The sequence below is a fragment of the Marmota flaviventris genome, chromosome 1 (assembly GCF_047511675.1).
Source record: "Marmota flaviventris isolate mMarFla1 chromosome 1, mMarFla1.hap1, whole genome shotgun sequence".
NCBI lineage: Eukaryota > Metazoa > Chordata > Mammalia > Rodentia > Sciuridae > Marmota > Marmota flaviventris.
This window is the reverse complement of record NC_092498.1, coordinates 95,251,759-95,277,102: the sequence shown is the minus strand read 5'-3', so window position 1 is coordinate 95,277,102 and position 25,344 is coordinate 95,251,759. Positions and strand designations below refer to the sequence as shown.

General features: G+C 39.1%; 1 protein-coding gene across 2 annotated transcripts in view; it reads left to right on the top strand.

Annotated features, from left to right (window-relative positions):
* Positions 1-25,344, top strand: part of Elmo1 (engulfment and cell motility 1) — a 557,729-nt gene that overhangs the window by 148,743 nt on the left and 383,642 nt on the right. For both annotated transcript variants that reach the window (XM_027939610.3, XM_027939609.2), the window contains exon 5: positions 22,272-22,322. In XM_027939610.3, the coding sequence (XP_027795411.1) occupies positions 22,272-22,322 (51 nt within the window). The remainder of the gene's footprint in view (positions 1-22,271; positions 22,323-25,344) is intronic.

Genomic DNA, 25,344 nt, shown 5'->3' with positions numbered 1-25,344 from the left:
CACTTTTTAAAAAGACTGTGTTTTGGTTGTTTTAAGAATGTAACTGTTGGCAGGAAAAAGAAGAGTAGGATTTTGCAAGGCTAATTTATAGTCAGCACATTGTTTTTAAATATATGTTTATCTTTAATTGTTCTTTCATTACAAAGTAATGCATAGATGTAAGAAATTCAACCACTACTTTTGATTCAGACAGATGAGTTTTGTGCTAGTGCTAGTTTTTTTTTTTTTTTTTTTAAAGCAGAATTCATTTAAATAGTAATTTTAAACTTTAAAATCTGGCCATGTTTCAAGTATATCAAGAAAGTACAGAAAATTATATAATTGACATCCATACACCCCACCATCTAGATCTTCATAGATGCTCACGTTTTGTCTTTTGCTTCACATCACCTTTAAAAAAATTATGAGTATAGCTACAGTCTTACCTTCTCATTTTCCCTGTCTGACCCCACCCCCATACTTCCCTTCTCAGAGTAAATACTAGCCTGAAATGAATGTGTTTTATTACCATGAATGTTTGATAGGTTTTCTTCATATGTATGTACTTGTGAATAACATATAGAATTATTTTGTATTTGAAATAGAAACTATAGGTATCTTCCCACAGGTAATACTTTGCAATTTAATTTTTTTCAGTCAGGGTAACATTTTTGAGATGAATAATGTATGGCATCCTATGGTATGAATAAAGCAACTGATTTATCCATTTGTTACAGTTATTTTCTCAACTTTGAAATCACAGATAGTTCTGTGCTATACATATATGTGTGTGTATCTGTGTGGGACTGTTTGAAAGTTTCCATAGGGCAGAATGTAGAAAACTTTGGGGTAAGAAGGTATGCTGGAGGGGGTGGGGGCACTGGGTTGTGGCTCAGAGGTAGAGCATGCGCCTAGCATGTGTGAAGGCCCTGGGTTCGATCCTCAGGACCACCTACAAATAAATAAAATAAAGGTATGTGTTCAACTACAACTAAAAAATAAATATATATTTTTTTTTTTTTAAAAAGAAGGTATGCCATCTTGAACTTTAATAGATATTGTCACAGGGCTTTTCAAAATGGTTCCAGCTTCCAGGGCCATCTGAAGAGTGTAGAGTTTCTCTTTCCTCCTTACTTAAACCAGTGCATGTTGTCCCGCTAATGTCATCCAACTGGATGGGGCTTCTGTGGGACTTCTTGTGGCTTCTGCTGTCATTTCTCCGACTGCTGGGGCTGAGCATACTTCCTGTATTTATTACTTATTCAAATTCCCCTTCTGCAAACCGCCTATACAATCTTGGTCCAACAATATGGACACAAATCCTTTTTTAAAAAATTTATCTCCACACTTCCAGTAGCAATTTAAAAAAAATTTTTTTTTGGTTATAGATGGACACAATACCTTTGTTTTATTTGTTTACTTTTATGTGGTGCTGGGATCGAACCCAGTGCCTCACACATGCTAGGCAAGCATTCTACACTGAGCCACAACCCTGATCCCCCCATAGCAGTTTTTTTTTAAAACGTTTTTTATTATATCTATTGTCAAATAGACCTTAACCATTTTTATATGAACAGGATTATCTTTTTTTTTTTCCCTTTATCACTAGGGCTTTCAGTATCTAGTTTAAAAGCACTTTTTATTTCCACATATTTTAAGGATTTTTTCTGTGTTTTCATTCAAAAGTTAGAAAGTTGATTTTCATATGGAGACAGTCAATTGCCCTAGCACCATTTATTGAATAACATATTGTACATCTCCTCATTTCCATGATTTACATGATCACCTTTGTCATATGTGAAGTTTTCATGAATACAGTAGTCTCTATGGCTTTCCATTTCATTCCATAACTGTACAGCTTTCATTGCTTACAACTTAGTAACAAGACTTCATAGCTACTTAGAATGAATCTTTGCTGTTATGGGCTCCTTTCCTCTTCCTCCTCCTTCTCCTTCTTCTCCTCCTCCACTTTCTCCTCTTATCCTTTCTTCCCTTCCTCTTCTTCCTCTTTCTTCTTCATTATCATTATCATCAAAATCACCTTGACTAGTCTGCCAAATGAATAGCATATAATTGCCAAATCTCATTAGTAATTTGATTAAAGTCAAATGTAATTTGTAGATTAATTTTGGAGGAAAATTGCTTTCTTCAAGATATTGACTATCTCATCCATGAAAAGTAATATATCTTTCCATTTATTAAAATATTCTTTAACATTTTTCAATAAGGCTTAAGTTCTTATAAATATTTAGTAAGATGTATGCCTAGCTATCTCATAGTTTTGTATCCCTTATAAATCATATCTGTTCTTAAGGACTTCTGTTGTTTATAGCTATCTATGTACCATTTATTGTTTTCTGTGTACAAGACGTTTGTTGAGCTTAATTTCTGCAAATATACAGAGATGTATTTGTCAGTATATTCCCTCCTCCTTTAAAGTTTAATAAAGTAAGCATCAGAGAAATTAAGTAATTTGAATATGGTTGTATATGAGTATCTGTACAGCCTTTATTTGAACTCTGTTTAATCTAAGTCTTTACTTTTTGCTAAAAGCTTTTCCTTTTAAATTGGCTAATGCATCTCTGATATATGCTTGTCTAGCAGGATCTCTTTATAGAAAAAGCCAAAGTGTTATTATAGATCCTTTATGTGAAAAAAGGCATTTAATTCACCACATAGATGTCCCTTATGACCAATTAGTTAATTCATTTGGATAGACACATACATGGCAAAGAGTAAGTCTATAAAATAAATGCTTTCTATAACCATTATCTTTGGATCAGCTCTAAAGGAAAACACCAGGCCTAATTAAATTAGCCTTTTTAAAAATTGCTCATTACCTTATAATGCTTAAGTGAATGTGGGGTGAGTCTGCCCAAGTGATGGACAGCTCTGGAGACAAGGTCTAGAACACAGTGTGGGGACTCCAGGGATAAAAGAAGAGAAAAGTTATTGATTAGGCTAAAGTGCACATGAGTTTTTTAATATATTCTTTTGCTTCTTAATTAAAATATAATAACTATACTTATTTATTTGGTAAAGTGTGATATTTCAATACATATATACATTAGACAGGATTTCATTCTTACTGATAGCTGAATATTATTCCATTGAGAGCTGGGCATGGTGATGTGTGCCTGTGGTCCCATTGACTGGGGTCTGAGGCAGGAGGATCATAAGTTTGAGGCCAACCTCAGCAACTTAGTGAGACCTTGTCTCAAAATAAAAAATAAAAAGGGCTGAGGATGTAGCTCAGTGGTAAATTACTCCTGGGTTCAATCCCTGGCATATATATGTGTGTATGTGTATAATTTTAAAAAAAAGTATATGATATTATAGATATCTATAATATATTATAGATATATAATGCCTATAGATACCTATAATATATTCTAGATATATAATATCTATATATACACACATATTTGCACATTATATGTAATATACATGTATACACACATATATAGGTACAAATATTTATTTTTTTCTTCATCTTTTCATCTTTTGTTAGACACCTAGGTTGATTCCATATCTTGTCTATTGTAGATAGTGCTACAGAAATGCAGATATTCTTTTTAACATACTGATTTCATTTCCTTTGGATATATACTCATTTATGGTATCGTTGGATTCATATGGTAGTTCCATTTCCAGATTTTTTTATGAATTTTTAGACTGTTTTCCATAATGGCTGTACTTACATTACCTTTGCGCCTATAGTATGTGTGTCCCCTTTGTCCCCATCTTTACCAGTATTTGTTGTTTTTTGCCTTTTTGCTAGTAGTCACAGTCAGATAATAGCTCTTTGATGTTTTGATTTGCAGTTTACTTTTTAATAGTTTCCAAGTTTTGGCTGTTCAACTTTCCTCCTAAATATAGCATTCCTGCTAACTCCTTTATAAGTTGACTTAGATTCTAATTTTACTTCTGGCAAAAGGGGAAAAAGAGAGAAGTTGGAAGGAAGGAATCTCGAGTGGGATTTAAGTGAAATCTCATTCTCTCTCTGGTGTGTACTGTTGAGTTGGTTCCCTTCCAGCTCTGAGTACAGATCTCATTTTTCCAAGGCTCCCTTCTGGCCTTCTCTCAAATTAGGGTCCTTCCTCTTAGGACTGTAACAGGTGAATTTCTGGGAGTGGTTCTGGACAGTTTTTGAGCCTCACGTCACAGTAGTTGCAGATGTCTGGGGCTGTTAGTACCTTTCTTTGCTTTGGCACTAGGAATGTCTTGTGTTGTGACTTAGGTGAACACCAGGGTGAAATATGGTTCCTTTATATTCAGGTCTCATTGCAGACACATGGATTGATAGAGGAACTTGAGTAAATATATCTCATTTCTCTCTTTTAAAAAAATCCTTATTGATACGTGTACCTCATTGTAGGCATGAAATAAATATCCACTGGTTGACTGAAGGTTATAGAATAGGGAAGGAAAGGAAAAATAGTTTAAGGCTCATCTGTATTGTGGGACAAAAGAAGGTAATATTATTTCTGTCTTTGAAGGCAGAAGTGACCCATGAGCTTTAGTTTATAGTTATATTTTGACAATTGCTTCACTCGATGATTAAAATAGCCATTTCATTCATTCAAAAAGCATTTGCTGACTACATCCCATATGCAAGGCTCTGTCCTAGGCACTGGTGATGAACAAAACATAAAGAGGCCCACTCTTCTTCAGCATATGTTCTTGTGGGTGTGAAAAGAGACAGGACAGTTTTAGAAAATGAACAAGGTATTTATTTTTAAATGGGAGCAGAATAGTAAAGTCACAGGGGCAGAGTGTGAGGGATGTTGCTATTTTGATTTATTCTGGAAACTTGGCCTTAGAGTGTAGATTCAAGAATGGACCAGAAGTGTGACTTGGCTGGGTTCAGTTTTTACAAGCAATAAGACTGAAGAAAGCTGCAGGTAGGTGGACATGGTTTCCAGAATTGGGGATTTAAGGCCCTTCGTCTTCCAACCATGTGAATCATCTCAAGAACTAAACTTATACCCCAACTGAAGCAGTAGTTCTGCTGTTAGAATTCACTCTACCCAAGGTAAAGATTTGTGCTTTGGATCCACTTTCTGTCTGTGCCAGCTCTGGGGCCAATCTGCATCTCCCTGCAAGGCCCTGGCTGTCCACTCCTGCAGAGTGTCCAGAACTGTCTGAAAAGAATATCAAGGATCCAGGTGGTAGGAAAAGAACAGACAGTGCAGAAGCCTGAAGCATGAAAGAGTTTGGTGTTACAGAATAAAAAGGAACAAGATGGTGAGCTGGGGTGGGAGGAGGTACCAGACATGATTATACACGGCCAGGGCCACATCAGGCTGATTCTTCTATGAGGAAAAACCACTGTTTTAATCTGTTGTACCTGAACTTGTATAGGAAGAAAGTTGTAATTGTCTGAAATTGTCAATTTTGCATTACTTCAATCAGGAATGTCTGCAACAAGCCATGATAGTGTAAGCCATATCTGTGCTTTTGTTGCCAGTAGAAATCAGAGATATTACTGCTGCTATTAGTTATCTTAAAAGTGTCATTTATGATTAGTATTACATTTGATTAGAAATTATGGTAGTAATTAGACCTGGTAACATATCTTGTTATTTAATGCGTCAATGCAGGGGTCAGTAACTGTATTCTGTGGACCAAACCCAAGCAGCCACCTTTTTTGTACACAGAGTTCCCAGAAAACCCATTTATCCATGTATCACTGTTGTGACAGATACCCTGTTGATGATACTTAAAATATAATCTGGTTCTTTCTGGAAAAAATTTGCTCATCCCTGCATTGATAAAGCAGCATATATACTCTGGGATATACTTTTTAACTATTTGGTTAAATTTTTAATTTGTTTGCAAGGTTTTGCATTTTACTTTATGCATTAAAAAATGTTATTCAGAGAAGAGACCCATGGACTTCGTCAGACTGCTGAGATATCCGTGACCAGGAAATTGGTAAAAAAGAGAGAATCCCTATACCACAATGTCTTAGGCAGGGGCAGCAAATGGACTTATGTTTAGCTTTTTTCCTTTTGGTAGATTTTCTATTTCATTCAGTATCTGGTAGCAAACCTGCCTCTTCTTTATGAATGATAATTGAGCTTTTAGGTGCTTATTGAGTATGTTAGACAGACACCTTATTCACACTGTCTGATTGACTCCTCACAGTGACACTATGTGGAGTAGGAATGACTATCTTCATGTAGTAGTGAGGTAAGTGTCTCACCATATCTGTGGTTTCTATGTCTATGGATTCAGTCCTCAGATTCAACCAACCCCTGATGGAAAATATTAAAAAAAAATTGTGTCTGTACTGAACATGTGGAGGCTTTTTTTTTGATCATTATTTCCTCAATGATACAATCTAACAACCATTTACATAGCTTTGACATTCTATTAGGAATTATCAATAATCTACAGATGGTTTAAAGTACATGAGAGGATGTGCATAGGCCATATTCAAACAGTACAGCATTTTTATATAAAGAACTTGAACATCCATGGATATGGGTATCTGAGGGGCAACCTGGAACCAGTTCTCTGTGAATACTTACGGATAACTGTATTCATTTACTGTGTGCTTGATGATCACCTACTGTGTGCCAGGAGTGGTGCCAAATGCCCAGGTGACAAAACCAAGGTTGGAATTAGGCCTGATACCATTGTCCAGTGGCTCTCACCAAAGCAAGCTATTTACATTCAGGATGCCACTTGATGCCACACTGCCTCATGCTTAGCCATTCTTCTTTTCCTGGTGTTTCCATCCACTTTGTTCCACAGCACTTCGTTCTAAAGGCTTACATGCATTCTGTATCCATAGGTCGTTGTCTGTATTGGTGTTGCCTAAATGGGCCATGGAGTCAGTGTTCTCTCAGATAAAGTAACATCTTTGGTAGTTCCTGCCAATGCCACAATAAAAAACATTTTTAAATGTTTCCCCCCCCCCCCCCCCCCCCAAGCTTGAGCTTCTTTCCTGTAAGAGCGGTTCTTGTTTCCAGCACTCTGTGGCTTTCTGAGACTACAGGCTCTAACTTGCCTAGTACAACCCAGGCTTACACATACGTACTTGCCTTTGATTGAAGGGTATGTTACAGTTGATAGCAGTGATAGGGGCTGGCAATCAGGTCTTCATTTCAAAGGATAAAATAAGGCTGTTAGATATGATTTACTCACCTTGTGCAGGGCTCTTTTGTCCAAAATCAGGGAGGCTGATGCCACACTGCTTTCTCTTATAGAAACCAGCAATCTTCATGACCTGGCCTGGGCAAATACCCACAACATCAGACATTGTCATGTTTTTGTGTTTTCCATGTTGTGAGTGATGCACATTGCCGCAGTCTGGCTGGGCACAATTCAGGAGCCACTTGTCAAAAGAAACGAACTTTATTTTTAGAACACACACACCACACCACACAGCTCCTCAGGAAAACCCTCAGAGCCCAACTGCCACCACTGGCTTCCCACAAGCCTCTCCACCTCCCCCACTCCTCCTGCTCTTGAGGCCCATTAGTTGGGTCACGTGGGCGGAGCCAAAAAAAGTCTCCCAATGAGCAGCTCTGTGGTCTGAAAGGGCAGGGAAACAGCCCAATGAGCATCACTGCAGAGGAGCCAATCAGTTGGCAGCTAGAAGTTTGCTGGGGCCGTTGTGAGCCAATCATCATCAGGCAGCTGGGAGTTTGCTGGCAACTGGAAGTTTGCTGGGGCCTCTTCGGCTGTGGCTCTCAACAGCACATTACACATGGTGTTTGTCTTCTTGCATGAATACACACGATATTCTCTACATTTGGACTCCTTCTCCAAAAATATAATTTTTCAACCTGCTTTTGTTGCTTTATGGTACAATGTTCCATATTCTCATATTATTAAATATTCTTTCATAAAAATACTTTCATAGCTATGTTATATGTCACTGGCCTGATTTACCATAATTACGTCTTCATACTAAGAAGCCATTGGAAGGCTTGGTGTCAGGGTCCAATCAGGGTACGGAACCATTATTTAAATGGGAGATTTAGTTGAAAGAATTGGCAACTAGTAGAAGCTAAGTAAAGGGATGAAAGAGGACGCAGCAGGGTCCAAATGAAACAGTTCCAAAGAAGTGGCTGTGGCCTTTGTTCTGAGGATGAGTGGATGATATAGGAGTTGAAGACCAGAGCAGGCCCTGCTGTTCCCTGCAAGGCTGTGCAATGAGGGTTTGCCTACCACAAGGACATCACTACCTCCTAGTGGTGCAAGAACAGGTCAGTGGAAGGAAACTTGGCTAGTTGACCTATGTTAGATGGCCGAAATGTCCAAGTTATCAGAGGGTGAGAAGGCAGAGCTAATTAGAAATGGCTTATGAGGGCTGGGGATGTGGCTCAAGCGGTATCGTGCTTGCCTGGCATGCTCGGGGCGCTGGGTTCGATCCTCAGCACCACATAAAAATAAAATAAAGATGTTGTGTCCACTGAAAACTAAAAAATAAATATTAAAAAATTCTCTCTCTCTCTCTTAAAAAAAAAAAAAAAAAAGAAATGGCTTATGATAAGGAAAACAGAGACCTGGGGCCTTCCACACATGCACATGGGATCCCCCTTCTCCTTCCCAGAGAAAATTACTCCAATACCTTCTATTGGTGAAGCTTCACTTTCCCCCAGGGGCAAAGGTGAAAACCATGCTAGGCCCCACTCCAGTGTCATAAATTAGGCCAGGAATGGTAGATTTTGAGGTGAAAGATAAATAAATAACTGGAATACTTGGGTTGCCTATTAATATTTTTTCCCTTTGACATAAAACAGTGTCTGTATCTCTGATGTTTCTGTTTGAAAGATTTGAATGGAATTTGAACCTGAACATTTGTAAGGACTTCATTATGCACGATAAAACCATCCACCAAAAATGTGTCCCTGTTGACTTTCCTTTAAAGTATTAAAAAAAATTATTTTTAAAAATTTGTTCTTTTTAGCCATACATGACAGCAGAATGTATTTTGACTATCAAACATACAAGGAGTATAACATCTCATTCTTGTGATTGTACTTGATGTGGAGTTACTCTGGTCATGTATTCATATATGAACATAGGGAAGTTATGTACCATTTATTCTACTGCCTTTCCTATTCCTATCTCTTCTCCCTTTTCTTCATTCCCCTAATCCAGTGAACTTCTGCCCGCCACATCCTGCATTGTGGGATAACTGGGTCAAATGGTGGTTTCATTCCAAGTTTTCTTAGGAATCTCCATACTGCTTTCCAGAGTGGTTACACCAATATGCAGTCCCACCAGCAATGTATAAGTGAACCTTTTCCTCCACATCATCACTAATATTGTTACTTGTGTTTTTGATAATTGCCATTCTGACTGGAGAGAGATGAAAATCCCAAAGTAGTTTTAATTTGCATTTCTCTAATTGCTAGAGTTGTTGAAGTTTTTTTCATATATTTGTTGACCAGTTGTATTTCTTCTTCTGTGAAGTCCCTCTTTAGTTCCTTTGCCCATTTATTGATTGGGTTATTTGGGGTTTTTTGGTGTTAAGTTTTTTGAGTTCTTTATATGTCCTGGAGATTAATGCTCTATCTGAGGTGCAGGAGGCAAAGATTTTGTCCTATTCTGTAGGATTTCTGTTCTGTTCTTGATTTTTTATACCATCCCATTTATTGATTCTTGATTTTTATTTCTTGCACTTTAGGAGTCTTGTTGAGGAAGTCAGTTCCTGAGCTGACATGGTGGAGAGTTTGGTCTACTTTTTCTTCTAGTAGGCCCTTGATCTTTGGTCTAATGCCAAGGTCCTTGATCCACTTTGAGTTTGTTCAGGGTGAGAGCTAGGGGTCCAATTTTATTTTGCTACATATGAATTTCCAGTTTTCCCAGCACCATTTGTCAAAGAGGCTATCTGTTCTCCAATGTATGTTTTTGGCACCTTTATCTAGGATGAGATAACTGTATTTATGTGGGTTTGTCTCTGTGTCTTCTATCCTGTATTATGGTCTGTTTTTGTGCCATGCTGTTTTTTGTTACTATAGCTCTATAGTGTGATTTAAGGTCTGGTATTGTGATGTCTCTTGCTACACTTTTCTTGCTGAAGATTGCTTTGGCTATTCTGGTCTCTTATGTTTCCAAATAGATTTCATGACTGCTTTTTCTATTTCTATGAAGAATGTCATTGGAATTTTAATAGGGATTACATTAAATCTATATAACACTTTGGGTAGTATGGCCATTTTGACAATATTAATTCTGCCTATCCGAGAACATGGGGAGATCCTTCCATCTTCTAGTGTCTTCTTCAATTTCTTTCTTTAGTGTTCTGTAATTTTCATTGTAGAGGTCTTTCATTTCTTTTGTAAGATTGATTGCCAAATATTGTATTTTTCAAGGCTGTTGTAAATGAGGTAGTTTTCCTAATTTCTCTTATAGTTGATTATCACTGATATATAGGAATTCAATTGATTTATCAGTGTTAATTTTATATCCTGCTACTTTGTTGAATTTATGTATGAGTTCTAGGAATACTAGGAACATACTTCAACATTGTAAAAGTTATATATGCTAAACCCAAGGCCAATATTATTTGAATGGAGAAAAATTGAGAGCATTCCCTCTAAAAACGGGAATAAGATCAGGATGCCCTCTGTCGCCACTTCTATTCAACACATCCTTGAAACTCTAGCCAGAGCAATTAGACAGAAGAAAGAATTAAAGGGGTGCAAATAGGAAAAGAAGTACTCAAACTATCCCTATTTGCTGATGACATGATTATATATTTAGAACACCTGCTATTGATGGGAAGAAATGCCCTTATCTTTGTCATAGAACTTGCTACTTGTTGGTGCTTTGGATCTCAGCTTTATCTCCAAGATGGATAACTTTAGGGCTGAGGGGAGCTGAGATCCAGCATTTCTAAGGTTGGAACCTATAGTCTGATATAGTGATTGCCAAGCATGGTGGCAGAGGTGTGTGGCTCAAATCCTCCATCCCCTGGCTTACTTGCCTCAACTTCTTCCCCTCTGACTCTAATCCACTGCATCTGGCAGACTTATTTCCGTAAACATCCCCTTCACCATGTCAGTAATCTTGCTCAAGGACCTTAAGTGTTCCTTCCTTTTTTATTGTATTGAAAGTAAGAGAAGAGAGGACAATAGACCTTTGACCATGGCCCCTTGCCTCTTTTCTGTTGATAAAGAAACCAGAATGTTGACTTGCCCAAGGTCACATGGGAAGGTAGGTGGCCCAACCTGGGGCTTCCTTTCTTCCTGTCATCTGTACTCATCTGGCCACTGGACCACTGTCTGCCCGCATCCTTGCTGCCTCATGGTTCCTCAGCAGAGCACCTGTGGAGAGAGGGATGGAATGCTTGTGTGATCTCATCCATTGTTCACACTGTGCCTTTGGTGGTGCCCTTGCACTGTGTGCAATGCAAAAATTGTCCCCCTCAGCTTCTGTTCCCAAAGAGACTACCTGTGCTTCCTTCAATGCCAAGTGTAATGCTCTTATCTAAATGACTACCTCCCACCACTGTTTAACAAATTAGACTCAACAGCATCTCATCATGGAGGAACCTGGATGTGACTGAAGCTCTACCCTGAGCTTTTGATCCTGGGCCTAGACAGCAGGCTTAAGTAGTGTTGGCTTGCTTCTGCTGTGTGACATAACTTTCTAACAGGGGACCTCTTCATTTCCTTTTTTTTTTTTTAAGCTATAGGGGACATTGAATGGTGAGTGTTCCTTTAAGGCAAGCTTGTTCATCTCCAGAAAAACACATTGTTCTTTATCTTTACGGGTTTTTGATTAAAACACCGAAGGGGACAGGCAGTCTCCTTATGTCCTGCTCAGACTTGCTGGATCTTGCTAGACTCCTGGGTTTCTGGGAGCTGTCCTCCTATGCCCACTCCTTCTGACCCAGATCTTATTACAGGTTGAAAGAGAGCAAACCATTCATTGTGGAACAATCCTTTACCTTAAGCATCTCTGTTTTTAGACCACAAATAGGTCGTTAACATACGTCTCTTAAGACCTGTCTTATTCTTCTTTTATTTTCAGCTTTTGGAATTGGGTACAACATATCTGAGAGCTGTGCAAGTAAAACTATTAAAGGGAAAAAACCTGACAACTGAGAATGGAATCCAGTTAGGAGCATGAAAAAAATGAGTAGAAAAGTCAAACCACAAATCTTCCTATTAATGGAGGTGGAGGTGAAATGGTACAGCTATAATGGGGCGGTAGGCACATCGTCCCTAATGATGAGCAACTCTGGGGCAAACCAGAAAATATCAGTTACGATATTTACGATATGTTGGCTACCTTTTCTCCTATATTCTTCTTCCTCACCGTCTCCTTTCTACCTCCCCCCACCATCTATTGGGGGATAAGATTTTATTTTAGGGTATTCTTAACATACCTTCTTAAATGTCAGATCCATAGTCCTCTGTTTAGAGGCATTGCTCGGTAGCCTAGCAACCAGCGTTATCATATACTGCCCTGCATTGTTTCATTAGCCTGAAGATGTAAAGATCAAGCAGTGGACACATAACAGACAGAAGGGATGAGGCTTATCTGCAAAATCAATGCTTGTGATGATTAAGTAATGAACCTGAAGAACTGCAGTATTTTGCAGCAGTACATCTGGAGATGAACCTCACATCTGGAGAGAGAGACAGAGATAGGCAGGAAGGAGGGAGGAGGACGAGAGTCTGTGTCAAGGAGAAGGACCTGGAGCTGCCTGCCCCCTAAGATCCTGGACCCCTGGGATCATAAGTGTCCCCTGCCCCACCCTCAATTGTCCTTGCTGAATGACAGAAAGGGGAGCATAACTTGAATTTTTGTCCAGGCAATATTTCTTAATTTGTCTGGCTAAGTAGAAAGTGGGCATACTGAGGAAAATACATTTCAGAGTGAAAACTATGACAACAATGACATTTTTCTGCAGGGTCTTATTATCCAGTCCCCACACAGAGGCTGAGTGGATGAGCTGGTTCTATAAAGAAACACAAAGACGTCCCGTCGAGATGTCTGTGAATGTCGGGCTAGCACAGTCTGGAACGGTTGGTGTGAGTAAATATGACAGCAGGCTCTAGCTGGCACTCCCAGGCCACTTGTCATTCTCCCCGGGCATTGTGTGCAAGCAGGACATCTCCTTGCAGAAAATGTTCTTTCTGTTTCTTTTCTCCTATTCATTTTTGAAGAGCTGTTGTTAGTTTTGTTCGCCTCAGATTACCTTGAAATTTAGAATACTTAATTCCAGTGTGCTGGATAATCTCATAAAGGTTTCATTTTTTAAAAAAAATTAAAGTTATACTTAGCTTTTTAACTGATAAATAAAAACATAAAAAGTTGTATGTATCGATGGGATACCACGTGATGTTTCAGTGCATCATTTGATGTTTGAATCAGGGGAAACAAGTCTATCTCTCCAAATATCTGTCAATTCTTTATTGTGAAAACATTCAAAATCTGTTCTAGTTTTCTGAAATATACAGTATGTAATTGTTATCCATAGCCACCCTACTGTGCAATAAATAGCACACCAGAATTTCTAATTCCTGTCTAATTGTAATGCAGCACCTATTGATCACCTCTCCCTGTCTGTCCCTCCCTCCTTCCCTGCCACACTCCCCAGCCTCTGGTAACCACCGTTCTGCTCTCAGCATCTGTGAGATCAGTGTTTTTAGATTCCACACCATGAGTAAGCTCACATGGTCCTTCGATCAGTGTTTTTAGATTCCACACATGAGTAAGCTCACACGGTCCTTCTCTTCTATGTCTGGCTTCTCTCCTTTAATGTAATGATCTCCAGTTCTGTCCCTGTTGTCTGCAATTGACATTATTTCATTCTTTCTTTTTTTGGCTTAATACTATTCCACTGTGTACACTGACGGCCATTTCTTTATGCATTCCTTAGTTGATGGGCACTTAGATTGTTTCCATTATTTGGTTACTGTGAATAGACAGTGCCGCAGAAAGCACACGAGCACAGATGTCTCCCCAACATACTGATTTCATTTCCTTTGGGCATGTACCCAGGAGTAGAATTGCTGGAGTAATTGTGTAGCAATTGCGTTTTTAATTTTTTGAGGAAACTTTGTATTCTTTTCCATGATGGCTGTACTGATTTATATTCCCACCAATAGTTTTACAAGGGTTCCCTTTTTTCCACATCCTCACCAGCATGTGGTATCTTTGGTCTTTTTGATGATAGCCATTCTTACTGGGTTGAAGTAATATCTTTTGTGATTTTGATTTCCATTTTGTCTGATGATAAGTAATGATGATCATTTTTCCATAGGCTTCTTCCTATTTGGATATCTTCTTTTGAGATGTCTGTATTTAGGTCTGTTGCCCACTTTTAATAGGATTATTAGGATTATTTGTTTTTCTGCAACTGAGTTTTGTTGTTGTTGTTGTTGTTGTTCCTTGTGTATTCTGGATAATAGCGTCTTGTCAAATATATCGTTTGTAGATATTTTCTCCCATTCCACAGGTTGTCTTTTCACTCTTGGTTGTTTCCCTTATTGTGCATACAAAGAGTTAGACTGTGATTATTCTAAACTTCATTGTGCATCAGAATTACTTAAGATCATAGTGAAAAAGCAGTGTACTACACCTCTGATTCAGTGACTGCAGAGTGGGAGCCCTAGAAATCTGCATTCCAATACTGCCCTTGCGGTTCTGAAGTGGGAAGTCTCAAGATCATCACCAGAATTGGAGAATTAAAGGCTACTTTCCAAAAAGAGGACATGTGACACTTTCTTGGCATTGTGAGTTGATGGACACATTCTTCATTTTTATAGAACCCCTCTCTGCAGTAGGAGGGTAGTATTGACTCATTGGTTTCTTTCTTTCACCCACACACTGGTATATGTCATTTAATGATGTCCCTTGTTCAGCCTGGGAAAGCAACCCTGGCTTAGTTGTTGCTGCTTGGATTAGCCCTGAGACATCTGGCTCCCTGGGTATCACCAACACAGGCAGTTGAGAAGGGAGAGAACCATCATGCAAAGCTGTGGGCATGACTTGGGGGCAGAGGTATGTAAGTCAGGGTTCAACTAGAGAGGCTGAAGCCATGGTAGTTGTATAGGGAGAGATTTATTGCCAGAGATTTATCGCCTCGTGATTATGAAGGCTGGGCATGAAAATCTGAAATTCATCAAGCAGGCTGGAACTCTGGGCTACTGAGTAAATCTGCTATCTACCCACAGAATGTTCTCCTCTTCAAGGAGCCCTCAGCCTGTTTTTAAACCCTTTCAACTTACTGAATCAGACCCATCTAGATGATCTAGGAGTACTCTCCTAAAAATCAGCAGATTTAGATTAATTAGATCTGCAAAATACCTTCATAGCAACATCAAGACTAGTGTTTGTTCAAATAACTTGGGACTGCTGTAGCCAAGTCAAGTTGACACATTATCACAGACAAACAAAACAGAAACAAAGCCCACTATAGAAGGTTGACTCTATGGAGAATTAAAAGTTTGATTCAGTGGGCCTTTTAAAGTTTGTGTGGCTCATGACACTAGAGTCTAGGATTGGTGGAAACAGCGGAGAATTTTGAGATGAGGGATTAAAAGAATCTTGGAGTAAAAACAGTTAATATTTTTCATTTGAGTTTCCAGATCTTTCAGGAAGTTTCTGCAATGAGCAGTTGTGGCATTTGCCTAGGCAGCAGACTCCTGGAAGAATAAAGTTGTACGACCAAAGTCAGAGAAAGTGCACACGGTGCTGTTTTGTAGACTGTAGAGTTTGGGTCTCAGTATCCAGCTGAGCATGAGGCTGGGGTAGATGGTGTCTGGTTCTCAGCCCAGATGCTCTGGACTCCTGAATGAAGCAGGACCTGACACTCTGGTTCCCAAAGCATGGGCCTTGTGGTTCCCCTTATTACTATGAATGGATATGGCCACCATATTGCCAAACTGGCTTTTTCAGGGGACAGATTCATAGCACCATATCAAGGCTAGAATCGTACCCCATTTATTTCTGTCCCTTTTTAAAAAAATGGCTGAAGGTCAGTCACCTGTCTTATGTCACATCTTCCTATTCTTCACTCATCCTTGGTTCAAAGTGACGGCATAGGACTTCCCTCTGTTTTGTGAAGATGTCTTCTCATGCTTTAGAACTTTGGATGTCACTGTTTTCTCCTCTTCCCTGGGAAATTCCACTGGTGCTGAGAGGGTCTTCTTGAGTGTTACCTGCACTAAAAGCATTTGTTCAGTTTCTCCCTCTTCCCCTCTCCCCATCACGCATTTGTACTGAAACATCACCTGTCACCCTCACATAATACTTTACCCTAACTTTTTCATAGCCCAAGTATAATTATTATGTTATTCTCTCTTACTTTATTAAATTTCTAGAGGGCAAGAATTAGTCCTATTTAATTTTGTATTTGACCCAGTGCTTCATCTATGCCTGGCATATAGTAGATGAATGCATTTAAAAAAAAATTGTTCTAATTAGTTACACATGACAGTGAATGCATTTTGACACGTTGTACACAAATGGAGCCTTCCTCTGGCTGCATATGGTGCAGATTCACACTGGTAGGGTAATCCTACATGTATATAGGGTAATAATGTCCGTCTCATTCCACTGTCTTTCCTAACCGCTCCTTGCACTAAATGAGGGCATTTATTCCATAAATATTTACTGAGTGCTAGCCAAATGTCAGGCCATACAAACTCTGTTCTTGATACAAAGTGATATAGTAGTGATATACTGTCCGCTCTCATGGAGGTGACATTCTAGAGATGGAGGAAGATGGCCAGTAAACAAGATAAATAAGTAAAATCACACACACACACACACACACACACACACACACGCACACACACACACACACAGCTCTACAATACAATACTTGGAGGATTGCATCAAGGAATGCTTCTCTGAAACAGATGTGGAAGGCTGGGTAGGATGAAAGAGTGAGTGACAGGTGCCCAGCCTCTGATGTGAAGCAGCTCTGAGGCAGAATTCCTCCCTAGACATGCTGTTTTGATTACAGAAGAGGCAAACATTTGTTAACATTTATTATTCTGTTGGATGTGTGCTACTGGTCTTAAGGTAATATAGATCACACTATTTTTTGTTTTTTAAATAGAAGATATGCAAAGACTAGTGGAAAACACATAAAGGTACAGCAATATACATTTGGGATGTTATTTTGATGCTTAATAACAAACAGCTAACTTTTTTCTTTTCCCTGAGAACATTTGCACGTTCGTTCTAAGCACTCTAAATGGATTATCTTGGGTCCTCATAATAACCTCAGGAAGTAGGCATTATCCTGTTTTCCACAAGAGGAAGCTGGGCCAGAGGGGAGCCATGCCACCTGTACCAGGTCTCCATATAAAAGTGACTTTTTTGTCCAGTCCTGTCAGTCACATCACTCTTAGGCATGCTGTGGGCTGGTTGGGTAGAATTTATGAAATTACAGCATCAGGGAGATTTTTCCTTGGTTAAAAAGGTTTGCATTCCCAGGTAGGGAATTTGAGATGAGGGATTAAAAGAATCTTGCAGTAAAAACAGTTGATATTCTTCATTACAGAGCGAATGGTGTCATCCACACACAGAGAGGTTCCATCCCCTCTACTTACCACTAGGGCTTAGTCTCCAAAGCAGAGCCCGCCATTGCCTTTCTGAGTTTGTCTACATTCTCGTGGGACCTGAAGCTTAGCTCTTTCTAAATAAAAATATGAGATAAAAAGATAGCTCTTCTGCAAATCTCCTTTTATTCCAGAATACAAAACACTGATTTCAAAATGGGGGAGAGGAAGGAAGAGAAGGTGAATGGACTGCTGACTGAGAAGGCCCAGCCAGGGGAGGAGAGCCCCACCCCCTGGAAAAGCAGATGTCACTCTTCAACCTTCCCAGGACAGGCCCAGCACATATGGCACCTCTTGTTCCTACTACACTCTCCAAAGAATGAATTGTTCACCCCAGTTTAGGGAGGAGGAAACATTAGGTCAGGTCAGTTAAGTAGCTTGCACTGAGTCTGCCCAGCTGCTTCAAGGCAGGAAGCTCTAGCAATCAGTGCTTTTAATATGCTTTGATTTTATCTATTTTTATGAATTTTGGTACTTGGGATTGAACCTGGGGTGCTTTACCACAGAGCTACATCCATGGCCCTTTTTATGTTTTATTTTGAGACAGGGTCTTGCTAAATTGCTGAGGGTCTCACTAAATTGCTGAGGCTGGCTTCAAACTTAAAATCCTCCTGCCTCAGCTTCCGAATTTGCTGGGATGACAGGTGAATGCCAACATGCTTGGCCTGATTTTATTTTATTATTTTTTGGAATTTAGGCTTGTTTATTAGGACTGATTATAACTACTAAAGCATTATTATGGAGGTGATATGCACCCAGAGGAATGCATTGTGGGAATCCCTGACTTTTTAAAAGATTTTAAGTCAGTATGGGAAACAAAATAATATGAAACAAGTATGACACAAATGTAGAAATAGTGCCATAGGCATTTAAAAACTGAATCACCCCCAAAGAATTCAATTAGCCATTTCAAAGAGAACTCCAGTGAAGTTTCAGTGGTCACATACCTTTGCATTTAGATTGCAGTCATCTCTGCTTTTGTCTTGGTAACCCAGATATATGAGAGTTACGAGCTTTTTATTGTATCTTGTTTAATGCCTCCTGCATTCCTTTAATATAAATATCCTGCTTTGATTTTAAACAAACAAATAATCTTTAAGGTCCTTTCTTCAAAGCAGTCTTACTTGGGTTCCAGAAAGCAGGAGTGCCTGAATGTACCTGCTTAATTCCACCCTTGTCCTACTCCTTCCCAGGACCCTGTATATACTCCTGGACTTGGCAGGCAAGCCCTAGGAATCTGCAGAGCATGAATTAACTGCATTCTTCCCTCTTCCCTTTCAAGAACATTAACTGACTATTACCCAGTAAGGATACAATATCTGAATCTTTTTTTCTTCTCTAGGTAGATAGAGCACAGCTTCTGGTGACCTGGGCTTTTGGTCTTGTCCATGATGTTGGACAAATAAATTACTTAGCAGCTTTGGTTTTGGGTCTTTAAAATGGGGCTAAGAGCTATTTTGGTGGTTAAATAAGCACTAAAAACAAAAACCCTCAGCCTGGTGCCTTTCAAGAAATGATTAGTTTAATGCTGTTATCAGGGATGCTTCACCCACTACTCCAGATTTTCATGACAAGAGATGATCTCTAAATTATCTCCTGGCCTCTTTCACTACTTGTTTAGAAAATTAGGGAAGAATACACTTTTTCCTTCTCTCCTTGGGAAGGAACTTGCCTTGACTTACCAGGTGAAGCACACCTGAGGGTTCATTTTGCTAGTCTGCAGGTTCCCAGGCTTGCTCTCTGTAATCACTAATCAAGAGGCTGTTTTAGTTCTCTGGCTTCTGGCTCCTGAATTTCTGTTTGTTTAGAAGCTGAGCAAGGAAGAGGTATGTGATGTGTTCAGCTTCCCTAATTTTCCTTAATTAGTGTTTGCCATCCTCTTCAGTTCTCTTATTAGAGTCATAGAATTTTAGAGTGGAAGGGATTTTACAAATGACCTGAATTTATTTTGCCATCCTGAGCCCCCCTGCCTAGTGACCATTCAGCACACTTGAGGTTATTAGGTGCAAGCTCACTCAGAGGTAGCCCATTGTGTCAGGGATGCCTTAGATTGCAGTTCCCATAGGGGTTTCATTCAGCAGGGTTGGGTTTCAGTCCCGCCTGCACTTGGTGTGAAACCTTCAGATGTGGTTTTCTTTGGGAGGGATGACTGGCCCGAAGGCTGCCCCCTTTCAGATAGTTCATTTTAGAAAATTCATTATCCACCTGGACACTGTAGCTCATGCCTGTAGTCCCAGGTACTTGGAAGCTTGAGGAGGAGGATTGCAAGTTCAAGGCCAGCCTCAGAAATTCAGAGGGCTTCTGTCTCAGTATAAACAATGATAAAGGCTGGGGATGGAACTCAGTGGTAGAACACCACTGGGGTTCTATTCCCAGTGAAGAAAGTAAAAATTTATTGTAAATAGTCAGAATTGGCAGAGGAAGCAAGGGATACCTTTGACATCTCAAGTAATTTGCCACCACCTTCTGTATCTGCTGCTTCCTGAGCGAATTCCAGCTTGTGTCTTTTCTTGATGCAGGAGAGCATCCTCAAGGTCCTCTGTGCACCTCCCGGCCTCAGGGCTTCTTGTGGGGGATGCAGCCAGGTTGGGTCCTGGCAGGCCACCTCCTGGAGTCGAGCATGGGGAGGACTCTGGTGGAAGGACATGAAACTGCCAGTGTAATTCTGTTTTGGTGCCGAAGATGCAGAGTCCTGGCTTCAACATGCTCACCTCGATTTACTTGCCAAGTGCAGGCAGACTGACTTGGGATCTGCTCCACATGCAGAAGGAACCAGCAAATGTTAACAAACGGGGCTTCTAAACTTTAAGAAATTAACAGCTTTATTGAGATATACTTAATGTACCAAATTGCACTTTTTTTCTTTTTTAAAATTTGTTTTAATTAGTTATACATGACTGTAGAATGCTCTATGATACATCATGCATAAATGGAGTATAATTTCTCATTTTTCTGGTTGTTTATGATGTAGAACCCCACCATTTGTGTAGTCATATATGTACATAGGGTAATAATGTCTGATTCATTCTACTGTTCTTCCTATCCTCAGACCCCCCTCTTCCATTCACTCCCCTCTACCTAATCTAAGGTAACTCTATTCTTCCCTAGCTCTTCTGCCCTTATTGTGAGTTAGCATGTGCACATCAGAGAAAACACTGGGCCTTTGTTTTGGGGGGATTGGCTTATATTGTTTAGCATGATAGTCTCCAGTTCCATCCATTTACCTGCAAATGCCATAATTTCATTTTTCTTTAAGGCTGAGTAATATTCCATTGTGTGTGTGTGTGTGTGTGTGTGTGTGTGTGTGTGTATCTCACATTGTCTTTATCCATTCATCTGTTGAAGGGTACCTAGGTTTGTTCCATAGCTTAGTTATTGTGAATTGACTGGCTGTAAATATTGATGTGGCTGCGTCATTGTAATATACTGATTTTAAGTCCTTTGGGTATAAACCGAGGAGTGAGATAACTGGGTCAAATGGCACTTTTTAAAGTTGTTTAATTTGGTAGTTTTTAGTATATTCATGGAGTTGTACAGCTATCACTACAATTAATAGTAGAACATTTTCATCACCCTGGAAAGAAACTCTATACCCATTAGCAGTGACCCTCTGAGATTCCTCTCCCCTATTCCCTGGCATCTATAATCTGCTTCCTGTTTCTATAGATTTGCCTGTTCTGGACATTTTCTATAAATGAAATCATATGAAATGTGTCCTTTTGTGTCTGGCTTCTTACGTTTGTTGTTTTCAAGGTTCATCCATGTTATAGCCTATATCAATACTTCATTTCTCTTCATGACCTAATAATTTCCCATTGACTCAATAGACCACTTTTATTTATCTGTTCACCAGTTGATGGACATGTGGTTTGTTTCCACATATGGCCTAGTGTGAATAGTGTTTCTATGAACATTAGTATACAAGTTTTTGTGTGGATATGTGTTTTCAGAATTTTCAAATATAGATATAGGAGTAGAATTGCTAGGTCATATTCCCTGAAGAAACTTTAAAATTATTTCTTTTTTGTTTGCTGTTCTTGGGTCCCTTATTCCTGTTCTTTAGGTCACTTACCCTGTGCTGAACATTATCTGTGACTTGATATAAAGTCAACACATCTGGAACCCTGGTTAAAATTCTTTTTAAAATTAATTAAAAATTATTGAAGTGAGAATAAAGTGAATAAAAAAATGCTTATTATTGCCGGGCATGGTGACACATGCTTATAATCCCAGTGGCTCAGGAGGCTGAGGCACAAAGATCAAAAAGTTCAAAGCCAGTCTCAGCAACTTAGCAAGGTCCTAAAGTAACTTAGTGAGACCCTATTCCAAAATAAAAAAAAAACAAAAAAGGGCTTGTGATGTGGCTCAGTTGTTAAGCATCCCTAGGTTCAATCCCAGTACACTATGCTTGTCTCCCCCTCCAAAAAAAAAATAAATAAATAATTACACTCAATTTATTATCTAGTGTGGATACTAGGCTGTATTTGGCTTTACTTCTCCTCCTCCTCCTCCTCCTCCTCCTCCTCCTTCTCCTCCTTCTTCTTCTATATTTTAGTTTTTGATGGACCTTTATTTTACTCAGTTATATGTGGCACTGATAATCGAAGCCAGTGCCTCACACATGCTAGGCAAGCGCTCTATCACTGAGCCACAACCTTAGACCTGGCTTTGTTTCTTCTTCACTGAGCTTCTATTTGAACATTGACCAAGGCTGTCTTTTTTTTTTTTTTTCTTTTCCAGAATCGCAATGAAATAAAGAATGGCACTATCCTTCGGTTAACTACATCTCCAGTAAGTTGATCTTAGTTCAATTCTTCCTAATATACTCTTTACCTCAGGTTGTTTTTGATTTGGGGGGACTGATTTTGGAGGGTGACTTTAGTGCATAACAAAAAGGCTCTGGAAAGTCTTCACATGCAGATTCTGCATTGGCAGGGATGCCCCCTCCATATTTCCCATTGTAGAAGAGGAAGATTTCCTTCCAGGGTAAGAGAAAGTAAATTGATTGTGAAGCCTTGAAGTTTGAGCTTCCGGGTCATTTAACACTTCTTATATGATGGATGGGATAACTGAGCTGTCATGATTGGTTTCACCCATTTTCTCACAAGCAAAACAAAACCAAAGCTTGTTAATTCCCTTCTGAGTCAGAGGGTGTGTGTGTGTGTGTGTGTGTGTGTGTGAGAGAGAGAGAGAGAGAGAGAGAGAGAGAGAGAGAGGTGGAGATATTGAGTGAAAAGAGAATTTAAACATTTCTCAGCTTTGGTCAGTTCTTATGACAATTCATAAAAATGCAGTTCAAGCCACTTATGCTGTGCCATTGACCATTGATTCTATATAGAACACTTGAAAGTCTCTGAATAAAAGATGCTGAACAAGATGCTGCAGTGTATTTAGATGATGGTAGCTGATTGTGTTGCTTATCTTGATCTTTCTGACTTCCTGGGAGAGACTCTGGATAGTAACATCAGCATATTTAAACTACATTATTTCACAGTGCATTTTATGGCTTTCCTAAAAAAAAAAAAAAAAATCTACACAGAAACACACCAAGTGTTACTATTTTCACACTGTGTATGTGATGAAAACTGTGTCTGACTATAGTTTTCAGTTTCCACTGAAGCCATGTGGTCGGCTAAAAATAAATTTAAAAATTGGGAAAAGCATCTGGCTAGAATTAGACTGTGGGTACTGGAACTACCACAAATTCTTCTTGTTGAAAATTACATTAGAGAGGCTTAAAAACTCTTAAACATTTTACCCCATAACATCCTGAATTCTTAGCACAGCAATGAGCTCAATGGACTGCATGGCTGGAGCTGGCAGAGCCACCTTGTGATGCCTCCTGCCAATTAATGGAGATTATAGTTTGTCTATTTTTCTAGTGGCTACATAATGAGACCTGAGCCATTTTTGTTCAATTTCATGCTGGCATTCTTGATTCAGCACAAATTAATGTTACCTTGACCTTTAAAGATATGATTATTTTATTTGGTTTTTGTAGTTCCTGTATATCCTAGGTTAATCATCTGCTTGCCAAGCAGCAGGAGTATACCTTGTCTTTTATTTCACCTTAGTATCAGAAAGACTCAGCTTTTCATGTAGGCCTTCTCTAAGCCAAAGAAGGAGTCAGTTCTCTTTTATTGTCATGAGTACATGAACAAAATCCCCACAATCTAAGTCACTCTTGTAAGGAAGTTTAGGTATTGGGTGAAGTCTTCAGCATCCCTAAAGTGAACATTTTAAGATCATGACATGACTTGTCATCAGGGACACAGTGGAATTTGTGATCTTCAGAGGATGATCCTCAGTCTCCCCTCAATACATGGACCGAGGTGAAAGTCAGTGTGCAAGGTACTGTTTTACAGAATGATGTCACAGGAGCATGGGCAGCAAGGCTCCAAGCCTTGGTTCTTATGTCCTAACAAAAGAAAATTTAAGGTCAGACATAAAAAGCCAAGGAAGAGAATTTTCATCATAAGTGACAGCAAAGAACGCTCTCAGGAGAGAAAGAGGGTGGGCTGTCTCTGAGCAGACAAAGACAAAGGAAAGTTAATGCCACTTTTAAATTTATCACTGTTTTATGTTTGCTGTGAGAACTGGGGTCTATCTTCTGCAGTCTTTACTAATCTGATGTTTTAAGTCCTCTGTCACATTGGTTGGGGGATTTTTTTCTTCTTTTATTTTATTTATTTTTAGTTATACATGACAGTAGAATGTATTTTGACATTTAATACATGCATGGAGTATAACTTCTCATTCTTGTGGTTGTACATGATGCGCAGTAACACTAGTCATATATGCATATATGAGCATAGGAAAGTTATGTCTGATTCATTCTACTATCTTTGGTATTATCATCCCCAGGTGGGGGAATTTTTGACCCTAGATGGTCCTTTCTGGAATCATCATGGTGACCATCCCATGGTGATGATGGGTGTTTTCTATACCTGAATTCTATGTTAATGCAGGTGCTGGGGCCAGTGACCCAATAAACTTTGTCCTTGTTCAGCACTACTAATCTTCTTTCTGAAATACATTAAGAAACTTACAGCCATAAATCTTAAGTATACAGTGATTCCAGTAGATCTTTCCTCCTTGATGTATTTCTTCATTGATTGTGTTTGTTTCCACCTGTTTATCCTTAGGGTTAGTACACCTGTGGTTTTTTTCTACAGGTTACTCAATTATTCATTAAAGGCAATTCAAAGAAACCCATGACCCTGCTTTGTTATTGGTTTTGTGTTCCACTGCTGATTATTAAGTGCTACCTAACAATGGGAGTCTACTTATATAAGACTGGTTTGCATTTCCTAGGGCAGTGCCCCAAACCTGCATCAGTGGTGGAACTTTAAAAATGCTCATATCTAGGGGCTGGGGGTTGTGGTTCAGTGGTAGAGCTCTCATCTAGTACATGGGAGGCACTGGGTTCAATCCTCAGCACCACATAAAAATAAATAAAATAAAGGCATTTTATCCAACTACAACTAATATATATATTAGGACTAGATATGAGCATTTTAAAAAATAATATATATATTATTTTTTTAAATGCTCATATCTGGCCCTTGACAGGGAGGCTGTGTTAGGAGGTCTAAGAATGGGGCCCAGAATTCTGCACTTAGACCGGTTGCCTTGTGGTGTGGCTGTGGTCACAGAGTCTAGAACTGAGAATTACTCTATAGAAAGTTACTTGGATTCTGTAAACTTCATTTATTACTAGTAGATTTTTAAATTATTTAGTGTATAATTGCATGAAAAATATAAGTCACAAATGCTCTTTCACTTTTTACACGCACAATAAGAATCTACTTTT